The following is a 25,901-nucleotide window of genomic DNA, read 5'->3' as shown; positions in this document are numbered from 1 at the left end:
TAGCTTCCAAAATCTTGGAACTCTTAGGGATAATTTTAACAAAACAAAAACAAATCTGCATACTAAAAGCTACAAAACATTGTTAAGAAAATTAAAGGAGGTCTAACTAAATGGTGAGAGAGACCATGTTTATGGCTTGGAACAGTCAATATTATTAAGATTTCAGTTCTCTCCAAATTAATCTACAGTTTTAATTCAGTCTTAATCAAAATCCAAGAAGGCTTTTTTGGTAGAAATTGGCAAACTGATTCTAAAATTTGTGTAGAAATGCAAAGTATTTAAAAATAACTAAATAATGAAAAAGAAGAACAAATGTGGAAGACTTACAGTGCATGATTTCGAGACTTATTACACTGATTGGCCTAAAGAAAAATACACAGATCAATGGCACAGAATAGACAGTCCAGAAGCAGACCCACAAATGTTTGGTCAACTGATTTTTTGCAGTGAATGCCAAGACAATTCAATGAGGAGGGGATAGTTTTTACAACAAGTGGTGCTGGGATGACTGGATATCCACTTGGAATAAAATAAACCTCAGCCACTACATTACTCTGTATACAAAATGAGCTCAAAATGAATAAGCTAAACTATAAAATTTCCAGGAGAACAATAGAAGAAAATGTTTGGGCTTTGGGTTAGGCAAAGCTTTATTCTTAGGATACCAGAGAAAGAAAAAAATTGATAAATTGAACCTTATCAAATTAAAGATTTATCGTCTTGAAAAGACATGAAGAAAATGAAAAGACAAGCCATAGACCAGTAAGTTATTTCCAATACATAATTTAACAAAGAACTTACATCAGAGTAGAAAACTCAATAGGGCTTCCCTGGTGGCGCAGTGGTTGAGCGTCTGCTTGCCGATGCAGAGGACACGGGTTCGCGCCCCGGTCCGGGGAGATCCCACATGCCGCGGAGCGGCGCTGAGCCTGAGTCATGGCCCCTGAGCCTGCACGTCCGGAGCCTGTGGTCCGAAACGGGAGAGGCCACAGCAGTGAGAGGCCCGCATACCGCAAAAACAAAAAAAAAAAAAAACTCAATAGTAAGACAACGCAATTAAAAAAATAGAAAGGTTTGTCCATGTATACTAAGACATAAGTATTGCCCACAAGCACATTTTTAAGATGCTCAGCAGTCATCACAGAAATGCACAGTAAAAGCAGAATGACATATTACTGTATACCTAATAGAATGGCTAAAATTTTATAAGACTGTCAATAACAAGTGTTAGCACCGATGTGGTACTGCAACTCTTTCATGTTGCTGGTGGGGATGCAAAGTGTTAAAACCATTTTGGAAAACAATTTATTCGTTTCTCATAAAGTTATACATACACTTACAAAATGATCCTAAAAGTTTTACTCTAAGTATTTACCCAAAGGAGATGAAAACATATGTCCACTCAAAAACAAAGTACTACAAGTACATTCTTATATGATCCTAAAATGAATCTGGTGTGACAGAAACATTCAGCAGTGGGCAGGGGTAGGTATCGTGCTGGGAAATGGATTGCAGCGAGGCACATGAGAACTTCTGGTTGGGGGGGGGGGTGACATGAATAGAACGTTTCTACATTTTGATTGCAGTGATTGTTACGGAAGTATATACATTTGTCAAAACTTGAGCTGTATACTTAATGGTGCATTTTATTGTGTGTAAGTTAAAAATTGATTTTAAAATGTAAATATTAAATGAGTACTTTGTTAATACCTCTTACCAATATTTACTATATGTCTGTCATTGTAGGGTTTTACTTTCAGTCAAATATACATAATTCAAGGCCAATCAGTCTGTGGTCTTTGGTCCCTGTCCACCAGTCAAAAAATTTAATATTTTATATCTATTTATATATATAGATATTTAGATATATTTACCTATGTATTTAAATATATGTAGATATATGTAAAAATCTATTCAGTCCCATTGTTACCAAGGCATACAATGGAGTAAGAAAGAAATATTGAGTGATTTTAAAAAGAACAAGATAATTAAAGGGGATCACAAAAGTACATGGGTGGAATAATAGAAACAAAAAAATAACCTGTTAAAAAATGGGCAAAGTGGGCTTCCCTGGTGGTGCAGTGGTTGAGAGTCTGCCTGCCGATGCAGGGGACACGGGTTCGTGCCCTGGTCCGGGAGGATCCCACATGCCGCGGAGCAGCTGGGCCCGTTAGCCATGGCCGCTGAGCCTGCACGTCCAGAGCCTGTGCTCCGCAACGGGAGAGGCCACAACAGTGAGAGGCCTGCGTACCGGAAAAAAAAAAAAAAAATGGGCAAAGAACTTGAATAGACATTTTTCCAAAGAAGACATACAAATGACCAACAAGCATTTGAAAAGATGCTCAACATCACTAATCTTTAGGAAAATGCAAATCAAAATCACAATGAGATACCATTTCACAACTATTAAGATAGTTACAATATTAAAAAAAAGAAAAAGAAAGAAAGAAAATACCAAGTGTTGGCAACTGTCTGAAATTGGAACCCTTGTGAACTGTTGGTAGGATTGTAAAACGGTGCAGTTACTTTGGAAAACAGTATGACAGTTCTTTAAAAAAAATTGCCATATGATTCAGCAACTCCACTTCTGGACATATACCCAAAAGAATCAAAATATGGTCTCAAAGAGATACTTGTACACCCATGTTCATAGCATTATTCATGACAGACAAAAGGTGGAAGCAAACCAAATGTCCATCACTGGATGAACAGATACATAAAATGTTGTACGTACACACAATGGAATATTATTTAGCCTTAAAAAGGAAGGCTAAATTCTGACACATGCTACAACATAGATGAACGTTGAAGACTTTATACTAAGTGAAACAAGCCTGTCACAATAAGACAAATACTATATAATTCCACTATATTAGGTATCTAAAGCAGTCAAACTTATAGAAACAGAATGTAGAACAGTGATTGCCAAGGGCTGGGGCGGAGAGGGAATAGGGAGCTATAATTACATGAGTTTTTTAAATGAGTTGTTGTTTAACAGTGTTTCAGTTGTTCAAGAAGAAAACATTTTGGAGATTGGTTGTACCACAATGTGAAAATACTTAATACTACTTAACGGTACACTTAAAACTATTAAGACAGTAAATTTATACTTTGGGTATTTTACCACAATTAAAAATAAAAATATAAATTTTTTAAAAGCACATGGGTAGAAGAAGAGAGGACAGTGCAATTCAATTGGTTAGGGAGGAAATGTGGGTAGATTTTATGAAATAATGTGAAAAATAATAGTAATGGCAGCAAACTTTCAAAGAGCTGTTCTAAGAGCTCATAGAATCCTCGTAAAAACCCATCCTGTTCTCTCTCCCCATAGATAAACTGTAGCCTGTGTGCCTGAGACTAGCTAGACATCCAGCCACCAGTTGTCACCCTATAACTGTCACTTGTATTCCCCAGGCTTTCAAGATGCTGTTCCACAGAGCCATCGAGCAGGCTGACAAGGTGGAGGACACGCCGGGACGCATCTCAGTCCTGACCGAGAGCATCACCCACGCCGTCTTCCTCTACACCAGCCAGGCGCTGTTTGAGAAGGACAGACTCACCTTCCTGTCCCAGATGGCTTTTCAGGTAAGGAAATCAGTCACTCAAAAGCAGCCCCAGAACCAAAGTCACGCATCTCTGTTTATTATGTACTGCTGCTGAAGGGAAGTTTTCTTGGAAGCTCTTCTCAGCTTGAGGAGAGTTTCCGTTTCGCAGAGGGAACTTGGGCATATGACAACCTGCTAGTAGGTCAGGGTGCCTTGGCTTGGGTGGGTTTGCACTTTGGGCAGCCACATCAGCTGTCATCCTGAAAAACAAGTCAATGAGACATTGGCCTCACCTTCCCAGGTCCTGTACAGACCTCTCAGGTACTACCAGGGAGTTCCTTGGAGAGAATCTCAAGCTCAGGTTTCCAGATCTGAGTGCCCCTAGGAGATTTTCAGAGCCCCTTTAAAAAACAGTGAATGGGTGAAGGGAGCTCCACATTTCACGCTCCTACCTTCAGTGAGCCCTACTACCCTTTTACTCTTTTTGATGTGGACTTCTGCAATAGATTCTGTTTAAATAAAAGTGCCCGTGATGAGAAAGAAACATTGAGGACCACATTCCTAGATGAAATAAGAATGTGGTCCTTTTATTAGTTCATTTACTGTATAACTTTTTCTGTCAGTTCAAATCGTGATGAAAGATGTCATTTCTTTTGTGTCCTCCCAAGTGCCTTGCTCAAAGAAGGCATTTTAAAATACCTGCTCTTCAGGGAGATCAGCTCGGTGCCTTGTGACCACCTAGAAGGGTGGGGTAGGGAGGGTGGGAGGGAGACGCAAGAGGGAGGGGATATGGGGCTATATGTATGCATATAGCTGATTCACTTTGTTATACAGCAGAAACTAACACAACATTGTAGAGCAATTATACGCCAATAAAGATGTTAAAAAATAAATAAAATGAAATAAAATACCTGCTGTTAATAGTGATAAATTATCACTTCTTTCAATACTTTTGGTATTAATAGATTCCTTTGGGTTAAAAAAGTAATATATGTGTGTAATCATTTTATAATGTATGTGATAAACAGGAGTAATGCATTACAAAACGAAATTTTTCTTTTCAATTTTCTCCCAATTTTATTGAGATATAATTGACACATGACGTATTATGTGTTCAATGTAATGATCTTATATATGTATATGTTATGAAATGATTACCCAATAAGTCTAGTTAACATCCGTCACCGTACATAGTTACTTTTTTTTTCCATGATGAGAACTTTTAAGATCTACTCTTTTAGCAACTTTCGAATATACAATACAATAGTGTTAACTATAGTCACCATGCTGTACATTACATCCCAGGACTTATGTTATAACTGAAAGTTTATACCTTTTGACTAGCTTCGTCCATTTCTACACCCCTCAGCACCCACCTCTGACAACCACCAGTTTGTTCTCTGTATCTGTGATTCTGTTTTTTAAGATTTCATATAAAAGTGAGATCATACAGTGTTTATCTTTCTCTGTGTGACTTTTTACCTTAGCATAATGCCCTAAAGGTCCATCCTTACTGTTGCAAATGACAGGATTTCCTTCTTTTTATGGCTGAATAATATTCCATTGTATATATGTGTGTACATATATATACATTATACACACATGCACACACACACACATATATATACCACATTTTCTTCATCCATTCATCCATATATGGACACTTAGGTTGTTTTTATGACTTGGCTATTGTAAATAATGCTGCAATGAACATAGTACAGATATCTTTTTGAGATAGTGATTTCATTTCCTATGAATATACACCCAGAAGTAGAACTGCTGGATTCTGTAATAGTTGTAGTTTTAATTTTTTGAGGAACCTCCGTACAATTTTCCATAGTAGCCTCACCAATTTACATTCCCACCAACAGTGTACACATCCTCACCAGCATTTGTCATCTCTTGTCTTTTTGCTAATAGCCATCCTAACAGGTGTGAGGTGATATCTCATGTGGTTTTGATTTGCATTTCCCTGATGATTAGTGACGTTGAGCACTTTTTCATGTTATCTGTCAGCCATTTGTATGCCTTCTTTGGTAGAATGCCTATTCAGTTCCTCTGCCCATTTTTTAGTCAGATTGTTTGTGGGTTTTGCTGAAATTTTTGTGTTTATACATATTGTTCATGAACAGTAATGGACCAGGGATGATAAAACATGACATGCATACACATGCGTGCACATCTATTTAAAACTTCTTTTTAGAATATGTAGATAAATTATAATCTATCTGAAATACTGGTAGTCTACATAAATCAAAGCTTCATATATATGTGGACAATTTCTTGTGTGTTGAAATAAATCAAATTGAATTAAGAAAAATTATCCAATAAGATAATATTTTGATACATGTTACCACCCACAATGCATTTTGAAAATATCTAGAATTTTTAAGTAGCACAAACCTCAAACATTTTACCTGCTTAATTTTATAAGGTGTTACCATTTTTATGGGGAAATTAGAAATATTTCATTTGTGCCCTCCACTCAAGTGTTCTATGGACTCCTTAACAGTTCTGTAACCAGAATGTCTAAGGTTTCAGTTCATGATGTGTTTGTTTAGTTGTATCTGTAAAACAACAATTTCCAGTTTTTCTCAACATAATCTCCCATATAAGAAAAATCTTTTATACACCTTGCAGTTTATTGGATATAATTTCTATACCAGGACTAACTTACAATACTAGTTTTACCTTTTGTTTAGTAATTCAATCCATTGTCATCTGAGGCTTTCTCAATTTGTATAACAAGTTTCAAGACAAGTTTGATCTAACAGTAGAAGGCTAAATATGAAAGCATATTTCAAATATGCTGCTAAGAGGCACGGGTATTAAAATTGAAATAAACCAGGCTTCGTAATTATTTGCTATTAGATTTCCAATCAAGATTTTGAGATCACGAGCATAATCTAAGATTCCTTATTTCAACTACAGAACAGATATATATCTATAGGAATTCTCAGAAGGCTTACTTCTGTCTGTTCAATCATATCTATTAAGTGGTGACTGCGTCCTTGATTTTGATGCAAGCCAAATGACCTTTTCAATTTTGTGTACTCTCAAGATTTTGCTGAGAAAGAAAGAGATAGATCCTCTTGAATTGGATTTCCTGCTTCGGTTCACAGTTGAATACGCTTACATGAGTCCTGTTGACTTCCTAACTAATCAGTCATGGAGCGCTATTAAGGTATGTTAGGAACATGATTTTTCAATTGCTAAATCTTGTTTCAGATCTCTGTTCTCTAAGATGTAGAAATGTAGTTTAAAAAATACAGGTGATATACACCATTCCAGTTGTAGATATATGCTATCTTTAATTTTTTGAAGAACTTCCCATACTCTTTTCCATAGTGGCTGCACCAATTTACATTTCCAGAAACATCTACTAGTTTCCCTTTTCTTATTTGGAAGTAAAGGAACTTGTGACCTATTTATGGATGGGAAAGTTGTTAATAAATATGTATAATGTATAGGACCTTTGGTTAAAGTCGAGGAATATATTGGGTTGGCCAAAAGGTTCATTCATTTTTTTCCATAAATGGCTCTAGTAGCACTTAGTTGTCTTTAACTTCATTCAAAACCATTTTGTTAGATTGTATGTGACAGCTGTCATATCAGCGTGCATTTAAAAAAGAAGACTTATTGGACTTCCCTGGTGGCGCAATGGTTAAGAATCTGCCTGCCAGTGCAGGAGACACGGGTTCGAGCCCTGGTCCTGGAAGATCCCACATGCCGCGGAGCCACTAAATCCGTGTGCCACAACTACTGGGCCTGCGCTCTAGAGCCCGTGAGCCAATACTACTGAAGCCTGCATGCCTAGAGCCCACGCTCTGCAACAAGAGAAGCCACCGCAATGAGAAGCCTGCACACCGCAACAAAGAGTAGCTCCCACTCACCGCAACTAGATAAAGCCTGCACGCAGCAATGAAGACCCAACGCAGCCAAAAATTAATTGATGAATTAACTAATTAATTTTTTAAAAGACTTATCAGAATTGGTGTATTTGGGGCTTCCCTGGTGGCGCAGTGGTTGAGAATCCACCTGCCAATGCAGGGGACATGGGTTCGAGCCCTGGCCCGGGAAGATCCCACATGCTGGAGAGCAACTAAGCCTGTGTGCCACAACTACTGAGCCTGCGCTCTAGAGCCCATGAGCCACAACTACTGAGCCCGCGAGCCACAACTACTGAGCCTGTGCGCCACAACTACTGAATCCCATGTGCCTAGAGCCCGTACTCCGCAACAAGAGAAGCCACCGCCATGAGAAGCCTGCACACCACAACAAAGAGTAGCTCCTGCTCGCCACAACTAAAGAAAGCCTGTGTGCAGCAATGAAGACCCAACAAAGCCAAAAAGAAATTAATTAATTTTTAAAAATTAGTGAATTTTTTTGTAGCCATTTTAATATTAAAGATGGAAGAAGAAAAGCAACATTTTCAGCATATTATTCTTTATTATTTCAAGAAAGGTAAAAATGCAACCGAAATGAAAAAACAAATTTGTGCAGTGTATGGAGAAGGTGCTGTGACTGATCGAACGTGTCAAAAGTGGTTTGCAAAGTTTCATGCTGGAGATTTCTCGCTGGACGATGCTCCACAGTCGGGTAGACCAGTTGAAGTTGATAGCGATCAAACTGAGACGTTAAGAGGTAACCAACATACTCAGAATATCCAAATCAAGCATTGAAAATCATTTGCCCCAACTTAGTTATGTTAATTGCTTTAATGTTTGGGTTCTACATAAGTTAAGCAAAAAAAAAACCTTCTTGACCGTATTTCCCCAAGCGATTCTCTACTTAAACGTAATGAAAATGTTCCGTTTTTAAAACAAACTGTGACGGGTGATGAAAAGTGGATACTGTACAGTAATGTGGAACGGAAGAGATCGTGGGGCAAGTGAAATGAGCCACCACCAACCACACCAAAGGCCGGTCTTCCTTCATCCAAAGAAGGTAATGTTGTGTATATGGTGGGATTGGAAGGGAGTGTCCTCTATTATGAGATCCTTCCTGAAAACCAAACGATTAATTCCAACAGGTACTGCTCCCAATTAGACCAACTGAAAGCAGCACTCAATGAAAAGCATCCAGCATTAGTCAACAGGAAACGCATAATCTTCTGTCAGGACAGCGCAAGACCGCATGTTTCTCTGATGACCAGGCAAAACTGTTACAGCTTGGCTGGGAAGTTCTGATTCATCAGCCATATTCACCAGACATTGCACCTTCGGATTTCCTCTTTACAAAATTCTCTTAATGGAAAAATTTTCAGTTCCCTGGAAGACTGTAAAAGGCACCTGGAACAGTTCTTTGTTCAAAACGATAAAAGTTTTGGGAAGATGGAATTATGAAGTTGCCTGAAAAATAGCAGAAGGTAATAGAACAAAAGGGTGAATATGTTGTTCAATAAAGTTCTTAGTGAAAATGAAAAATGTGTCTTTTATTTTTACTTAAAAAACAAAGGCACTTTTTGGTCATAAGTTAAGCAAAAAAAAACCTTCTTGACCATATTTCCCCAAGCGATTCTCTACTTAAACGTAATGAAAATGTTCCATTTTTAAAACAAATTGTGACGGGTGATGAAAAGTGGATACTGTACAGTAATGTGGAACGGAAGAGATCGTGGGGCAAGTGAAATGAGCCACCACCAACCACACCAAAGGCTGGTCTTCCTTCATCCAAAGAAGGTGATTAATTGGCTGGGAAGCCAATTAATTAAGCCAATGAATAATCTTTTTTCAGTTGACCTGAATCTAGCTTCTTTATTTTGTTTTCTTTTTTATAATATTTCTCTGCTTTTTCAAAATAATTTTGTTAATGTATACAGCAATATAGTAATTTACTATAATTGTAAAATGTTTAAGCAGAGCAGAATGCTGTCGAGGAAAAGGTGGTAGTATTCTTCAACCCCAATCACCAATCCTTATTCCATTTTTCTGTTAGAAGATCCTATTATTAAAAGTTTATTCTCTGAGGCTCTGGAATTCCTCAGAGATGCTCATCATAGTCTAAGTTTCACCCTACTCTTTTTTTCTAAAGCAGAAACATTTCTAGGTATTAAAAATAACTATGTTATTCCTTATTTTTATAGTGCGTTTAGATTTTTAAAAATATTTCTTTGTCTGTGTGGGCTCTTCGCTGCAGCGCACGGACTTCTCTCTAGTTGTGGCGTGCGAGTTTTCTCTTCTCAAGTTGTGGCGCACAGGCTCCAGGACACATGGGCTCTGTAGTTTGCGGTAAGCAGGCTCAGTTGCCCCGTGGTATGTAGGATCTTAGTTCCTCGACCAGGGGTTGAATCCGCGTCCCCTGCATCGGAAGGCGGATTCTTTACTACTGGACCACCAGGGAAGTCCCCTAGGTTTTATTTTTTAATAGCATTTTTAATTAGATTATTACTTTAGAATTACAAGTTAAAGTTCAGTTGTGTATCAGTCAGGCTCTCGGCAGAAAACAAATGGCACATGAAAGTGTGATTTTTAAGAAAAGTTGAACAAAGAGTGTATTTTTATAGTATGGGAATAAAGATGAGGGGACAAACCAGGGATGGGGATGGAAAAAGGTGGAAAAGGGGCAGTTACTGAAACTACTGAGAAATGAAGTTATGGGAGAGAGCCTACCTTTGGAACCTGTGGCATTCTGTAAAGAAACATAGCCACTGCCAAACCATGTCACCACAGGAAAGAGCTGGGGAAGAAATACCCTCTCCTCTCTTCTCCAGCCCTTTTGCCAGTGCTTCCTATTGGTCAAACCCAACCAGGCCAGAGAACCAGGGAGTTTTGTTCAAGTCATCCTTAGCAATCACCCTCTTGGCAGGGCAGGAAAGGGTACAGAGTAAATCTAGAGAGGAAACGAACACTATCCAGCACAAGTTACTTACACAGGGTTTGATACATTCATCTTTATCTCAAACTCTCAGCTATTATACACCCCATTCCCATCTGTTCCCCTACTGTATTACAGGCAGTAGCCCTCATGGAAGAGTTCCAAGGCCTAGACCGAGATGTGGAAGGATCAGCCAAGCAGTGGAGGAAGTGGGCAGAATCCGAGTGTCCAGAAAAAGAAAAGTTACCGCAAGAGTGGAAGAAGAAAAGTTTAATCCAGAAGCTGATTATTTTGAGAGCAATGCGCCCTGACAGAATGACATGTGCTCTCAGGTGGGCGCAGTTAGCACTTTGGGAAATGCAAGTTAACCTAGAGGAAACTTTGTCTTAAGGACTAGAAGTATTTGGCATTTATGGTTCATGTTCATGAAAAGTGATTCTGCAGAAATTTCTATACTGCAATCACTACTTTTGTTCAAATCTGCTAAACATTGAACAGTGTGCTAGTCTGTCGGCAGGCTGAGCGTATTCTTCCTGAAAAGCTTAATTCTGAAATCAATAGGGGAAACAGGGAACCTATGGAAATATTCTAGGAAGAGAGCTGGCAGAGTTCAGAGGCCAGGAACATGCATTACCCAAGTGTGATTCCCATTGTTTTTATTTAGAGCAGCCCTTTGGCTCCAGAGATTTTGCACATCAAACAAAAAATGAATGCCTTTCGTGGATTCACTCATAGTCCTATAACTTTACAACCAACAGGATTTAAAAGCAGAAATGCCTGCCTACATCTTGGTTTAAGTGGCCGTTTCCTTTGCCCTTTTGGCTTCTAAATGGTAATATGGTGCTTACTTCTAATTTGAATTCAACAGTCAAAGAGTTCTCAGGTTCCTTCCCTAGCGAGCTGCTTTTTTGTCAGCAGCATTCACTTGCCTCAGGTTTTTTTCCTTTGCTTTGTCTATTCAGCCAAATTTCCCTTTGCAGAAGCCCCTGCCACACCCTACTTTACAAGTTAATTCTGTTTAGTAGTCCTTACTTTCTGCTAAATCTGATGCTGCTGGCAAATAATCCCTGCTTAATTGAGCTTCCCTGTGTTAGAAACACCCCAAAAAGCATTTGTATATTCATGAGAAGCCCAACAGGCTGGAAAATTGCACTGTGGCAAATCTAATGAACTGTTAATAAGTAACGGGGGCTCTGGCAGGGGATTTGGGGGATACAAAGCCATATGCAGGCAGCTGATGGTTCTCAGAGGAGAGTCTCAGTAGACCCCCAAAATGGAATGTAGGCTTCTGATTTTCAGAGCTTCTAAAGCAGAGGGGGATTTCACGGACTCAACTGCATAAATCTAGTGTGGATTCATATTGTCATTCTTACAAAACATCTCGTGTAATAAACATAGTTTGCTTCTTTCCTGTGCCTGTGGTTTAAGCTGATTCAAGCTGTGACACTTTTCAAGGTCAGAAGCGCTGATCCTGTCTTTGGCATTATTCTTTCTACAGGAATTTCGTGGAGGAAAAACTGGGTACAAAGTATGTGGAGAGAACCAGATTGGACTTAGTTAAAGCATTTGAAGAAAGCAGCCCAGCCACCCCAGTATTCTTCATCCTCTCCCCAGGGGTAGATGCCCTTAAAGACCTAGAGATCCTTGGTAAGTGGCCGGGAGGCTGGCCATCCAGTCCTGCCTCTCACCCATCGCCAACACAGCCTTCCTTTCAGCTCATAGTTATGTTAGTTGCTTTTTTTTTTTCTTTCTCATTTGTTGGAGATTGAGTGTATGGAAAATGTAAGGTTAATAACACTGTAGTCTGGAGAAATGTTTAAATGGAACATTCCTCTGGTTGGCATAATGCAAGTTTCTTTTGTACTGTTCTCCACCTTTTGACTAGATGAGGGCCAGAGGGCAATTTTCTCCATGCTCTTGTAATCTTGTGCCCCCTGTGACTAAATAATGGTCATTAGAGCAAGTCTATTTGATTGTGAAAGGCACTGTCGCTTTGTGCTTTGGATTACTATCCCCCACGACCTGCACGGAGAATTCCAGGTTAATAGAGCTGTGACCTGACTGTGCTGGATTCAAGCACAGCTTCACAAGGTGAGGGGCTCCTGCATTTACCCAATGAGCCAATCCGGTCAAAAAATGATGTGATATCTACCCCATGTTGCTCCTTTTTATGAGGGCAATGCTTTGCTACTCCTGCAAGAGTTTGTAAAGCTCGGTAACAATGCTTGCCAGCTATCAAAATGTCAAAAGCTTTATTACCACAAAACCAGAGGAACTGATTTCCATAGGTTTTGCTAATGCTTGTGAGGAGGCAGCTGTTGAGAGCTTGAAATGATGCTTGTTGAAACAACAGAGGTTTAGTTTGGATTCTTCAGGAAAGTGACCTGGAAGGTGGCGGCAGTAACCACAGATGGACATCGGACCACAGGATTTCAGACTTTTCTCACCTCTCCTTGATTCACTTTTCCTCCCACCATGTTGTGTCCTCCCACAGGCAAAAGACTTGGGTTAACAACTGACTCGGGAAAATTCCACAATGTGTCTTTAGGACAAGGTCAGGAGATGGTGGCAGAAATGGCCCTGGAGAAAGCTTCCAGAGGAGGACACTGGGTCATACTCCAAGTGAGTAATTACGTTTTCCTGAAAACACTGGGAGTGAACATGGATGGGCAGTGCACAGCACCCCTGCCCAGCGGGAACGAGCCTTTCACAGAGCACACGGTGATCTGCTGGTGGGGGGCATGGGGTTCTCTCAGCAGTATTGACACCTCCAAGGGTGACAAGGAGCTCTGTTGATAAGGATGACTACCATTTTTTGAGGGATTTTCTAGCCATTGTGCTTGAAAATTTTAAATATTACAGGGAGCCCCATCGTTCTCCTGACTTACGGATATCTGGAACACTCCAGTAGTGCTTGAGGACAGACTGGCTCGTATGGAATACCAAGACCGTTGTCATAATAGCTCTCATTTGCATGTGGCTTTAAAGTTGACAGAGTGTTTTTTCATATCTCATTATGTCACGTAACTCTGACTCTGCCCATAACTAGTTGTGTCGCATTCCCTTTGCTCATAAATTAAGGGGTTGAGTACTTGGTCCCTTGCACCTTTCTAGGGCTCACATTTTATGGGTCTATGATTCTGCAGTCCAGTGTCCTTTGGGGTGGTTCCCTTCACTGGGGATTCTAGCGTTGACCGAAAAAAAAAAAACAACGGACGTGAGAGCTGTGAATTCAGTTTTATTTGGGACTTAATGAGGACTATAGCCTGGGAGACAGCCTCTCAGCTCTGAGGAACTGATCCGAAGAGGTAGCAGGGGAGAGGTCAGTATCTATGTGATTTTGGTGAAGGGGGTACAGGCAGTCAAGCACACATCTCGGTTGAAGGTTGCTGCTAGCCACGAGGAGCAGATGTTTCCATTCATGATTTTAGTGCTTTTCTAGGTAGAGAAGATGCAAGGAATTGAGTTCATAAAATTTTCTCCTGAAAATATCTAACTATCTGAAGGCCTGTTCTACCAGATTTTCCCAGAGCACAGAAAGCCTCATTCCTGATCTCTGCCCTGAACTCCTTGCAGGGTGTGTTGAAAGTCAGCGACTGCAGTGGCTAGTGACATCGTTCTTATAGAACCAGATGGCAAGTGACATTTTTTAGTTTGTACTAGCAAGAATCCAGGAGCCAGTGGAGCCCAGGCAAGCTTTAGGGGGCACCTAGGGGCCGAGCATACTCCAAGCTCACTCCTTCCTCAGCAGGGTGCGCCAGCTGTCTCAGCAGGTCTGGAAATGGCCATTTGATGTGCAGCACAGTGACCCCAAAGGTTCTTATTTATATGTCAGGCTCTTTACTAGGCAACTTGTAGGATATATGATCTCTAATCATCACAGCAAAGTTGCAAGGGTAGGTATTGTCATCCCATTATAAAGGTGAGAAAACTGAGCCTCAGAGTGGTTTGGAGAGCCTCAGGCCCACACAGCAGGAAAGTGGCAGAGTCTGTCTGCCAGCAGGCGACGTTCTTTCCGCTAGCCCGTACTGCCACCCTCATGCAGATATGACATTGGCCTTCCTTAATATCTCCAGTATCTGGGGTTGATGCATTCTGCATTTCTGTAAAATTGGATTCACTAAGAAACTGCCCAGTATCCAAGAGGAATATAACCTTCTTGGAGAGTAAAACCTACTGCTTAGATGAGACTTCAGTATAGGGACTTGGGATGGTGTGTCCCTTCTGAGCCTCACAGAGTCGGACGGGTAATAGTGGAGGTTTTGTTTTCCAGAGATAGCAGTTGTTGCTGGGTCAGTGGGGTAGATGCTGAGCTCTCCCCACAAAAGAGAACGTTCTTTGCGAGTTCTCATGCATCCAGCAGCTCAGACTGGAGAGAAACTGGGAGGGGTGCAGTCCTCCTCAGGAGAACATAGTAGTCAAAGTAAAATGTTTCTATTATTTTTATATCTATGCTGCGCTACCCGTTGCCCGCCCCCCCCAAAAAATGCAAGTTGTAAGTTTTACCGTTAAAAAATTTCTCAAAACACCTTATTTGGCGAAGGATCTCCTTTTGGGTATCTATTTTAGACCTTTGATTTTTGTTTTTAGTGGTAAGCCAGTAACTTAGAATGTAACTTTCACTATGTCTCTCCACACATAGAATAATTGGAGAGGAGAGACTATCCCAGGCTTTTTGGCAGTTTCTGAAGGTTTCTAGGATACATTTGATTGGCAGTTAAAAGAGAAGCATTCTTTGAAGAATGAGAAGCCCAGCATAATAGGAACTTGTTATATTGTTTGTAATTTACATTAAATTCTGTCAGCGTAGGCAGATGATATGTATGCACATGTTAATGAGTTCCTAACCAAACTCTGCGCTGGTCAATTACTATGATCAGAGATAGCCCCTCTAAGGATATTTAGCTGGCGTTTTATCAAAAACCCACACTCCAGAGAAGACTATTACTAAGGTAGCAGACTGGCACTATCCTTGTCTCAGATGCACACCAGATGATTTGTGAATTAATATAATGGAAAAAAAATCATTTTTCATGTGCAAAATGGGTGGTTTTCAAGATATGTGTATTGGCTAAAAATGTCACACATACATTGCTACCCTTGGACAAATGGCCGCAAGAATCTAGCCAGTCTCAAAGCCAGTATCCTCAAGAATGGTTCCCAGGCTGGATTCCAAAGAGTGCCAGTGTACAATGATGGCTCACTTGGAGATTTTTCTGTTCCCTGATTCCAAAGTCACTGTTAAAATATTTTTACATTTGTTTCATATACTAATGAGTAGGAGTTTGAGTAGAGGAGATTTCCGTCAGTAACAATGAAGTAGGGGATCAGGTGCACTTCTAGCCTTTAGTTTTTATACTTGATTAAACTAACCCAGATAAGTCTTAGTAATTGAGTTTGAACTGTAACAAAGAAAAGTATCAAGAACTCCATCTCAGAAGTGATTGGCGGGTGTTGGAAGTAGGTGAGTGTGTTAGAAGGAGATTTTGTTTTACAAAGACAAACTGTAGTGATTTGGAGCACTTAATGTGTTCAGTGTTCAATTCTGTCTTGGTTTATTTTTTTTCCCTAATGCACTAGTAAAGGAAACTTTAAATCGTGGTTCTCTGAGTTTTCAACTCATTCATGTACAGGGAAATGTTGTAATCCTATAATTTAATGTAATGTACTTCAGTCTCACAGGAATTCTAAACCATGCTGTTTTTCAGAATGTCCATTTGGTACCCAAGTGGCTCGGAACCTTGGAGAAACTCCTTGAAAGATTCAGCCAGGGAAGCCACAGAGATTACAGGGTTTTCATGAGTGCTGAGTCTGCACCTACACCAAATGAACATGTCATCCCTCCAGGACTCCTGGAAAATTCCATCAAGATTACTAATGAGCCTCCCACAGGAATGCTGGCCAATTTGCATGCTGCTCTCGACAACTTTGATCAGGTAAGAAAGCAGAAGCAGCCTGGTCTGACACTGAAGTCAGGGTCTTCTCACAAGACTGTGAGACCTACAACCACAGCCACGCGTGTAAAGAGAATGAACCACGTACCTTTTTGAGGAGCTTGCTTATTGAAGGCAAACATGGCAGACTAGTATCTCTAACCATAGGAAGAGAGAAAGCCACTGTTCTTATTGACCTCGTTGAGAAGATTGATGACAACAATGATGACGTGGCAGGGGTTTTAGTATACTACTTGATATTTTGATCTGGTTTTGATATTAGTAAATTTAAAGCCCTTCTTTTTAGATTATATCCATCCTGCCTTCATATTTATATTTTCATGTCCTTCCAAAATAAAACAAATAAATCAGTGCCTTTATAAATTAACGATCGTTCTATTACCATTAGTTTCCTTGTTCAAATTACCACATCTGTCTGTGTCATAATCAAGTCTGTCAGTTTCCTTTGTTGCTATTTCTCTGAGCTCCCATTCCTTCCTCTAATTTCTTAGAAATCCTTGGTAAACAGCATTCTTATTAGGAGAAGTAGAATAAGCCTGAAAGAGGAAATACGTATGATGTGGTGATAAATATTCAGCCTCCTGTTAGAAATGTTATTATCCTTTATGAAACATGCCCACATGCTTAACTTTTTCTCTAGGTCCCTCTGGGCTAAGAGGAGAAAACCAGCATTATGAAGGCATTAAAATAATTGGCCACCTAAGAATATAGTTTTGAAGAATACAATTAATTGCTCAATTCAATAATTGAGTAGTTTGTGCCTGTTTACCCAATGGGCTGTGTAAACAAAAGGCACTGAAAAACTCTGTTGAGTCTGTTACATGTTTGAAGTATCCTTTTTTGCAAACTAAGACAGGCATGTATTTTATCTTCCCTCAATTTATAATTCCTGGCCATTTGTGACATTCTCAAGCTCTCTCTCAAAGTAGGTACAAAAGAGGAGATTGACGTATTTAAATAGGATTTATCCAACTTCCCAGAACAATTGTCTTTATTTGTGAAAAGTGAGCAGTTCATGAGTAAATAGGCTTCAGCCCAGTTGTCCTTCAGCTTTTTTTTGGTAAGCACCTCTCTGATAATCTGATAAAACTATGGATACTGTCCCCAGGGAAATGCACACTAAAAAAAATTGTTGCATACAATCATAGGGAGGACCAGATCCCCCAAAGCCTATGCAGGAATTCCTTCCCCAGTTAAGAACAGCATGTTCTAGTTTATTTATGAAAGTATCAGGTTTTTTTTTTTACTGCTACTTGGAAAACCCCTTACAATAATTGGTTACGTTTATTGAAAAGAGTCTTAAGAACTTCAGGGGGGAATATTTCTTAGCTACTGGAAAGGCTCCTCTGAAATATTAAGATTAAATTTGTTCAAAAGTAGCAAAAGCAAAGCTAATCAATGTGATTCACTAAATAAACTTCCCATCAAACCTATTTTAGCCAAAACCTAAGATTTTAAAGCTTTGTGACCACCTAGAGGGGTGGGATAGGGAGTGTGGGAGGGAGACGCAAGAGGGAGGAGATATGGGAACATATGTATGCATATAGCTGATTCACTTTGTTATACAGCAGAAACTAATACACACCACTATAAAACAATTATACGCCAATAAAGATGTTTAAAAAAAAGATTCTAAAGAAAATCTAAAAATTTTAAGAGTCCTTTATGAATGCTGAACTGTTATTATGTTAGAAAAAAATGTGGGTTTTATTCAGATTATATAATTCAAGGGTACTAGCCTGTGCTTCCTGGCTATCTGTGTATAGGTTTCTAGATCCCTTTTATCAGTTAGAATTATGGCTGGCTATTTATGAAGGAAGTAGAAAACAACAGTGGCTTAAACAAGGTTAAAAAAGGTATTTCTGCCACATGGGAATTCAGGAGCTAGGTCATTCAGAGCTCCTTTAGGTCACCACAGAGTTGTCATCAACCCCGTTTGCTTACATTTCACCATTTCTAGGACGGGCTTGCCGTGGTCCCAAGTGGCAGTGAGGGTGGCAGCTCCCATAGCTGTGTTCCAGAAAGTAGGATGAGAGAAGGAACAAAGCAGATGACAAAGGGAACAAGCTTGCTTTCTTGTAAAGATTCATTCTGCAAGTTAATACACAATACTTCTTTCAACTTATTGGTCAAACTAATTCACACTGCATTACCTAGCTGCAAGAGAAGCTGGAAAAGTAAATCTATCTTGGGCAGTGTATGCCCAGCTAAAAGTCAGCAGGAAGACACTTTAGAGTGGGCAGATAGTGGTCTCCATCACAGACCTCCTCCTTTCCCAAGTCTCCTTGTATCATCCTGGGTGTTCTGTGTCGCTGCCATGGCCCTGTCTTGCTGAAGCCTGTGACGTGGACAGAGGGTGATGAATGCCTTCTACCTTGGTTCTCATTTGGGTTAGGTAAATGGGTCCCAGTTGCTCCTATTGCCTGGCTGCCCTTCTTACATGAGAAAAGCACCTAAGGGATCTAGACAAGTTAACTTTTCTGTTTAGGTATTTTCATTTTTCATGCTTTGATTTTCAAGTCAAATTAAACCTGTGTTCTTAATCTTCTCCCCAAGTCAGAATTTATCCTCAAATTTTGACATGTGTATTCACAGCGAACAAAGTGCATTTGATATTGATCCTTTATTACCTTGAACATTCTAGAATATTTATGTAAATATAATCAGTAAGTGACCAAGATGTAAAGAACCTTTTCTTTAGGATGCTGCCTACCTAACCCTCTTTCAGCTCAGTAGCGCTGCCTCTTGAAGAAGATGTCATAAATGTTTGGGCTCCCTTCATCCCCAGATAACCAGATTTTTGAAGCAAGAATGTAAATTTCTTTTTCTGTAAGATTTGCAGCAGAAACAAATAATGGTAATTGTGCATGTAAAATTGGCATCTGTGTGCATGCAACACTGTTATGTATGTGTGGATGCCTGTTCTCTGTTCACAATGCTGTTTGTATATTTTCTGATACAAACACTTGATCACTTGCTTTGTAAAAATACAATTGACCTGAAATGTAGAGTGTTAGGTAGACTTATATTTTTCTTAGGAATGCCTGATTCACATTTTCTTCTAATGTCATTTAGATTATCAGAGCGTTATGAAATGGGCATTGACTTATGATTTTGGGTTTTTTAGCAGTGAGGCTAAAATTAGGTCAGTTATATGAAGTATATAGACGGAAATAATGTACTAACTGTAGTACTTGGGTTTTCGGTGGACTATATGTAATTCAGGGAGGGTGTGTTAGGTGACTTGTTAGACCATAAAATTTTGTCGGGCCTCCCTGGTGGCGCAGTGGTTGAGAGTCCGCCTGCCGATGCAGGGGATACGGGTTCGTGCCCCGGTCTGGGAGGATCCCATATGCCGCGGAGCGGCTGGGCCCGTGAGCCATGGCTGCTGAGCCTGCGCATCCGGAGCCTGTGCTCCGCAACGGGAGAGGCCACAACAGTGAGAGGCCCGCGTACCACAAAAAAAAAAAAAAAAAAAAAAAAAAAAAATTTTGTCACTTCCATTTGGCCTCCTAGAAATTTCTTCCTTTTAAAAGCAATGTATTTTTATATCCTTCAACATTAATTCCAATTATATGGTTTCTCTTTTCTTCTTTCAGAAGCTTGCCTTTTACTTGATGTTTAGTTGAGGAAAAGTTATTTGTAATGATTGTATATTTTTAAGCCCCATAAATTTCCTAGAAGTGGCCTAGTCATTTAGAATAACCTAGTGATTTAGTTGGGTCAGCACTGTATGTGGCCTGGCCAATTCTAGAACTATATTTGGTGGTAACCCTGGATTCTGATGAAAGCGATAGAGAAAGAAACTAAAATGCTCTTCTGGTCCTGGACCAAGAGAACAAATCTAGGCTTGGTTTAGACTTTTACTGAAAGGCCTCTGGGAGGCCAGATCTGAGCTCCCACCCTAAACGGGCTAAATATATTTTGTATTATAGATGCCCACATTGTCAGATCCATTTAAATGTAGACCGGGTGTAATTTGACCGTTTTAAAGGACAAGACAGGAAGGTGCTGTTTTGGCCTCACCTTCCTCCACTGCTCACCATCCGCTGAAGGACTCCTCCTCAGTTTTTCCTTGTTTGCCTCACAGGACTGGCAGATTTGAGAATGGGTAAAGTACTACCTTTAAGACACAGATGGCTGTTTTTCGCCTTTTAATTTTATGGCTTTTGGGGCCATAACCATATCAGTGTAGCATACCAGGTTTCCCTCTGCATTTGCAAAAAAAAAATCTTACAGCTCTACTCTACAGGGCATTTGTTTTCCAATCTTCCATATGCTGTTCTGTCATTCCAACAGTGAATTTTATTTTCAGTTCATTGGAAGAAAACTATTTGTCGTGGTGGTTGTATTAGTCAAGGGACAGTACAAAATTATAGTGATTCATACAAGATAATCTCTCACACATAATTGGCAGCTCTGGTGCATGAGATCAGCCACACACCCAAGCTTGTGGTGCCTCCACCATACCTAACTCACAGCTTCCAAGTCGTCCAGTCATCATCATTTGTAGCTCATAGGAAAGGGAAAAGAACGACAACCAGACCAAGCAATTTCCCTTTAAGCAAGTGATGTGAAAGTTGCATACGTCACTTCTGCTCAAACTCCATTGGCAAAAACTTGGTCACATGGCACATCTGGCTTCAAGAGAGGCTGGGAGATTGCTTTTTGATGAGTGGCTGTGTGCCCAGATAATCGGTATTACTATGGAACGAGGAGGAATGGAGAATTGGCATTAACTTATATTCTGCTACAGTGATGAAATTAAGATGATGGCCTTTTGTCAAACAGATTGTACAAGAACATTTTTGCAGGGGAAATTGATGTCAGGCAGTATTACCACTAGCAAAATGAATTGTCTCATTTTCTAGTGAAACAGAAGAATAATTGAAGCAAAATAAAAGCATTCCTCTTAAATCAACAGAGTGGCAAATGCCAAACAGTCTTCTCCTATGCTCTCCTAGCTTAAAACTTCATGTTACCTCTGTCCTAGGTCTCCCTCAAAGTCCTCTGCAAGATGACTGAAAACTCAGACCCTTGCCCTTGGAAACCATACGGATGGATGATCAAACATTCTTTCTTTCCTCCCAGGATACACTTGAAGTGTGCTCTAAGGGGCAGGAGTTTAAAAGCATTCTCTTCTCTCTGTGCTACTTCCATGCCTGTGTTGCTGGGAGACTGAGGTTTGGCCCCCAGGGCTGGAGCCGCTGCTATCCGTTCAGTTCTGGAGACCTCACCATCTGCGCCAACATCCTCTGCAACTACTTAGAGGCAAACCCTAACGTAAGTGCCAGTGGCCAGATAACCTCTTCCGAGGAGTGTACTGAATCTGTCAGTCTTTGGACACTATCAAAATGGACCATAATTTCTCTTTAGAAGCTATTATTGAAATAGCTGACACTACATATGCATCCTCTGCCAAGTGTGAGGTTTTACAACAGTGGATGCTCGAACTTTATGAGATGGGTCAAGCCAGTTCTACATCAGCAGCTTAGTGCAAAAAAAAAAAAAAATGTCCTTCATTATGTTAACAAAAACAGTGGTTTACATGTGCATGTATGCCAGATTCATTAGGCAGGTAATGAAGCATTTGCACAAATGTAATTACATACAGCAATTCTGACAGTTCATAACACTGCATTAATAATCACTACAATTAGTTCTGATGATGGAAGCAATTTACAGCACGTCACATGTATAAATAATGGTGCATTTCCTGCATATGTCATTATTATGTATTAAGGATGCCACCTTGTTGTGACTTTTTCAGTAACGTTCCCCTTGATTTGAAGTTAAAGGTAGATGAATGATTTTATTTCGTAGCTAAAATGTGTTCTACAGATGGGAACGGGAATGCTTCATCAGGAACATTTGTGTAAACTCTTATATACTCAGTGACTGGATTTCAAAAAGGGTGAATCATTTGTAAGGATTTTCTGGCTTAGTCCTCACAAGGGAAACTTTTTCCATTAAGTTAAATCTGTTAAAATCGAGGTATGTTTGTCAGAACCCACCAGGCATGGTGCTTTAGGCCACACTTTCTATTAAAGGGCCTTTAAAACCATTCAACCATGTTTCTATGTATAAATGGTTCTTTTTTGTTCTTTTGGTAATTATCGTTATCACAGTTTTCTCAAGCTTTGAAGATGGTTTGACTACTATCTGAATATGTACACTTTGTACCTAACATGGTGTGTTCTCCTAAGGAACACATTTTGAATAAGCTGTATCCAAGAGAAATGGCTTTAATATGGTATGTGATGATCACTATTCCATATCTAGCATTTTTTTAAATTTATGAAACTCACTTTGAGCATATTTTGACCATTCTAATAAATACTATTTTGTGTTGAGCTTAGCACATTTTGTTTAAAATGTTGCAGGTAGAATTGACTATTTTAATAGTTCTGGAGAGTTCTGGGTAGAAAATGAAATAGACCACTGAGTACTTTTATTCAAGTCCTTCATCACTGTCCCAGGAGGCTGAGGCCAGGAATATTATCCTATTTCAGCTGGACCCTGTACACAGTTGAGGTAGGAATGAAGGGGAGCAAGAGAGGGCTTGACTCACGTTTCTCTCCGGCTCCCACATCCCGAGGCTTGGCAACACTAGTTGGCCGATTGAATCGTGCTATGTCCTGCTGCTTCTCCCACGGGTGTTCCAGCCTCAAGACAGCTTTAGGTTTTAAACACACGCTCTTGTGTCTTAGATGTCTTGACCCAAGTCATTCACCACACATCACATCACGAAGCAAGTTAGTTAGATCTGGGAATTAAGTTGACGTGCCCACATAGTTTGGTTGTACAACATGCCCTTTTCCGGAAGGTATATGTATAAACTTGGAAGTAGGCAGATGATAGATGATATTTCAAGTCATGAGATTAGATGAGACCATCAAGGTTACAGAGTATAACTGAGAGATCTAAAGATTACGCCTTAGGGAATGCCAACGTTTAACTATTGTAAGAACTTCGATATTTTTCCATATGAATTTCGTAAGTCTCACCATACGGAAATGCTTGAATGTCAAGGTTGGAAGACTTTAATTGAAAACATCATTTGGTTGTTTACATTTAAGGTTGGGGATGGGGCTATGTAACATCTGACTTTGGTTTTACAAAGCCTAGAGGGAGTAGGAAAAAGAATTGTTTTTCTGTAGCAGTACCTTTCTCCCACCCTGTGGAGTACAGTTTGGGGGACATGCCCAAGAAGACCTCTACTGAGTAACAACAAGTTCACATTTTTTTCAGGCTGTACCACTGTGCCAAGGGAAGGTTTACAAAAAAAAAAAAAAAACAGTATTTGTAAAAAAAACAAAGATCAAGATTTGTGAGAAGAAAATCAATTATGGAGAAGAATAGACCCCTAGCTGATTAAAATCTTGAGGGAGCTATATATCAGATAATAATGTATAGCAGGCATTAATTAAATGTGATCAGAGAAATAAAGTTAAGAGGTCTCTGTTTCCCATCCATTTCTGTTCTATGGGAGGTAGTCCATGGCATGGTTGAGAGAGCATGGTACAGTGTAGCCACTTTAATTTTTCATTCACATCAAAGTGGCTTAAAAGAAAGACGTATTTGAGGTTCATTTATTCAAATTCAAATAAAGTTGTAGCAAGTACATTCGAATAGTTGAAGCAGTTTTACTTGTTCTGTCACATCCTGCAACAAATGAAGGCTATAATTAAGTTTTTACTTCAACTGTTGGGAGGCAGTATACTGCCCCCGAGGGTATAAAGGTTTCTGTCTAGAAAGGCTTCATCGCAAATGGGCATGTTTTGCAAACCCAGAGGAAGCTAAAGGGTAGCACAGAGGGGCTTCAAACCCTGCAAAGCCAAATAAAGAGGAGATACGGTGATTCCTTGAATAAAACATACTACAGTCATTAGTTACAGCACTTGGAACAGTCATGGAGGCCAGTCATGCCATAAACCGAGCCCTCAAATCAATCTGTGGCAAACAGCTTGGTTTGCCTGGACTTTTGGAATTCTAAGTAACACCCCAAATTCAAATTGTATAGGGTTTTCTTTCTTTTCCCTGATTTAGATCATAAAACCTGGTATAAATCAGATCATAAAAATGTCATCCCTCAAAGGTCCTATGAACCAACACCCTCTTGTGGTTTTTAGATGAGGTTCTGAATGTGTAAACCTTAACTGCATAACATATTCTAGGAATAATCCGGTTTGCTTTAAAATCTTCATTAAAAGCTCAGTTTCATTAAAAGCTCACTGAATGTATTAAAACACACTGAAAATAATTCTCAGCCAATTCAATCCTGGCAATTCAGACAATTCCTGAACCTCTTTTAAATGCTCCTGTAGGTTGGGGCTTGTAGAGAGGCACCTGCTGCTGACTGACTGTTCGGAGGCAGGGGCCCCGAACCCGGAAGTGAACGTTTGCATGACTCCCCTTCCCCCTCCCGCCAGGTCCCATGGGAAGACCTTCGTTACCTCTTTGGTGAGATCATGTATGGGGGCCACATCACAGATGACTGGGATCGCAAACTGTGTCGGGTGTATTTAGAAGAATTCATGAATCCCTCTCTGGTAAGACATTTAAGTCATTTCACAGAGGAGAAAGTTCTAGTAAGATTCTTTTTTAACTTTTTATTTTATATTGCAGTAGAGTTGATTAACAATGGTGTGTTCGTTTCAGGTGTACAGCACTATGATTCAGTTATACCTACACGTTATCTATTCTTTTTAAAATTCTTTTCCTGTTTAGGTTGTTATATCATATTGAGAGGAGTTCCCTGTGCTACACAGTAGGTCCTTGTTGGTTATCCATTTTAAATATGGCGATGTGTGCCTGCCAATCCCCTAACTATCCCTTCTGCCCACCCTTCCCCCCCGGTAACCATAAGTCCGTTCTCTAAGTCTGTGAGTCAGTTTCTGTTTTGTAAATAAGTTCATTTGTATCACTTTTTTTTTTTTTTTAGATTCTGCATATAAGCGATAGTTTGCTTTCTCTAAGAATTTTTTAAACTGATTTCACTATGTAAATAATTCTTGAACGTTATTGAGGATTCTTGGCCTTTTGTGAGTATATTCTGGCACACCTTCCAGGGAGTTTGGAAGTTTGTTAGAAGTGTAGGATCTTGGGCCCCATCTCAGACCCACAGAATCCGAATCTGTGTTTCAGCAAGATACCTCCCTGCCACCACTGCAGGTGGTTTCTGTGCCCACATGAAGCACTGTCCCATGCACAGACTCACTGGATCTTTGAGATGACTCCGTGAGGTACACAGCACTGACACTGTCACCCCATTTCATAGACAAAGAGACTAGGTCACGGTGATTTGCCCCAGGTCTCCCAGTTATCCCAGGCAGGGGCTCTAGCCAGACGTATTGATTTCAATTCAGCGGCTCTGATACAAGTGAATTCTATAGTTCTTTCTCTGGCACAGAAGCCATGGAGTATTCTAAATTTTGATCACTAACTCCTAACTAAATATGTGCTCAAGAAAACTGCGGTGATGTGAGAGGGCAGTTCTTCCTTCTGTGAGGGAGGGGCAGAGCGCCCTTGTACTGCAGTTTGAAGAGGCCACAGGTACCCTTTTCCCATTTCTCATCTTACCAGC

General features: G+C 39.9%; 1 protein-coding gene across 1 annotated transcript in view; it reads left to right on the top strand.

Moving 5' to 3' along the window:
* The window catches only part of DNAH11 (dynein axonemal heavy chain 11), a gene marked incomplete at its 5' end in the record, with an annotated part of 313,916 nt that overhangs the window by 273,123 nt on the left and 14,892 nt on the right, over positions 1-25,901 (top strand). Inside the window, 8 exons of the mRNA XM_079711490.1 lie at positions 3,415-3,585; positions 6,607-6,729; positions 10,500-10,693; positions 11,860-12,008; positions 12,856-12,983; positions 16,070-16,297; positions 21,407-21,598; positions 24,748-24,867. Of these exons, the coding sequence (XP_079567616.1) occupies positions 3,415-3,585; positions 6,607-6,729; positions 10,500-10,693; positions 11,860-12,008; positions 12,856-12,983; positions 16,070-16,297; positions 21,407-21,598; positions 24,748-24,867 (1,305 nt within the window). The remainder of the gene's footprint in view (positions 1-3,414; positions 3,586-6,606; positions 6,730-10,499; positions 10,694-11,859; positions 12,009-12,855; positions 12,984-16,069; positions 16,298-21,406; positions 21,599-24,747; positions 24,868-25,901) is intronic.

Source organism: Hyperoodon ampullatus (genome assembly GCF_949752795.1).
Source record: "Hyperoodon ampullatus genome assembly, chromosome: 9".
Lineage (NCBI taxonomy): Eukaryota > Metazoa > Chordata > Mammalia > Artiodactyla > Ziphiidae > Hyperoodon > Hyperoodon ampullatus.
This window is presented reverse-complemented; position numbering and strand designations above follow the sequence as displayed.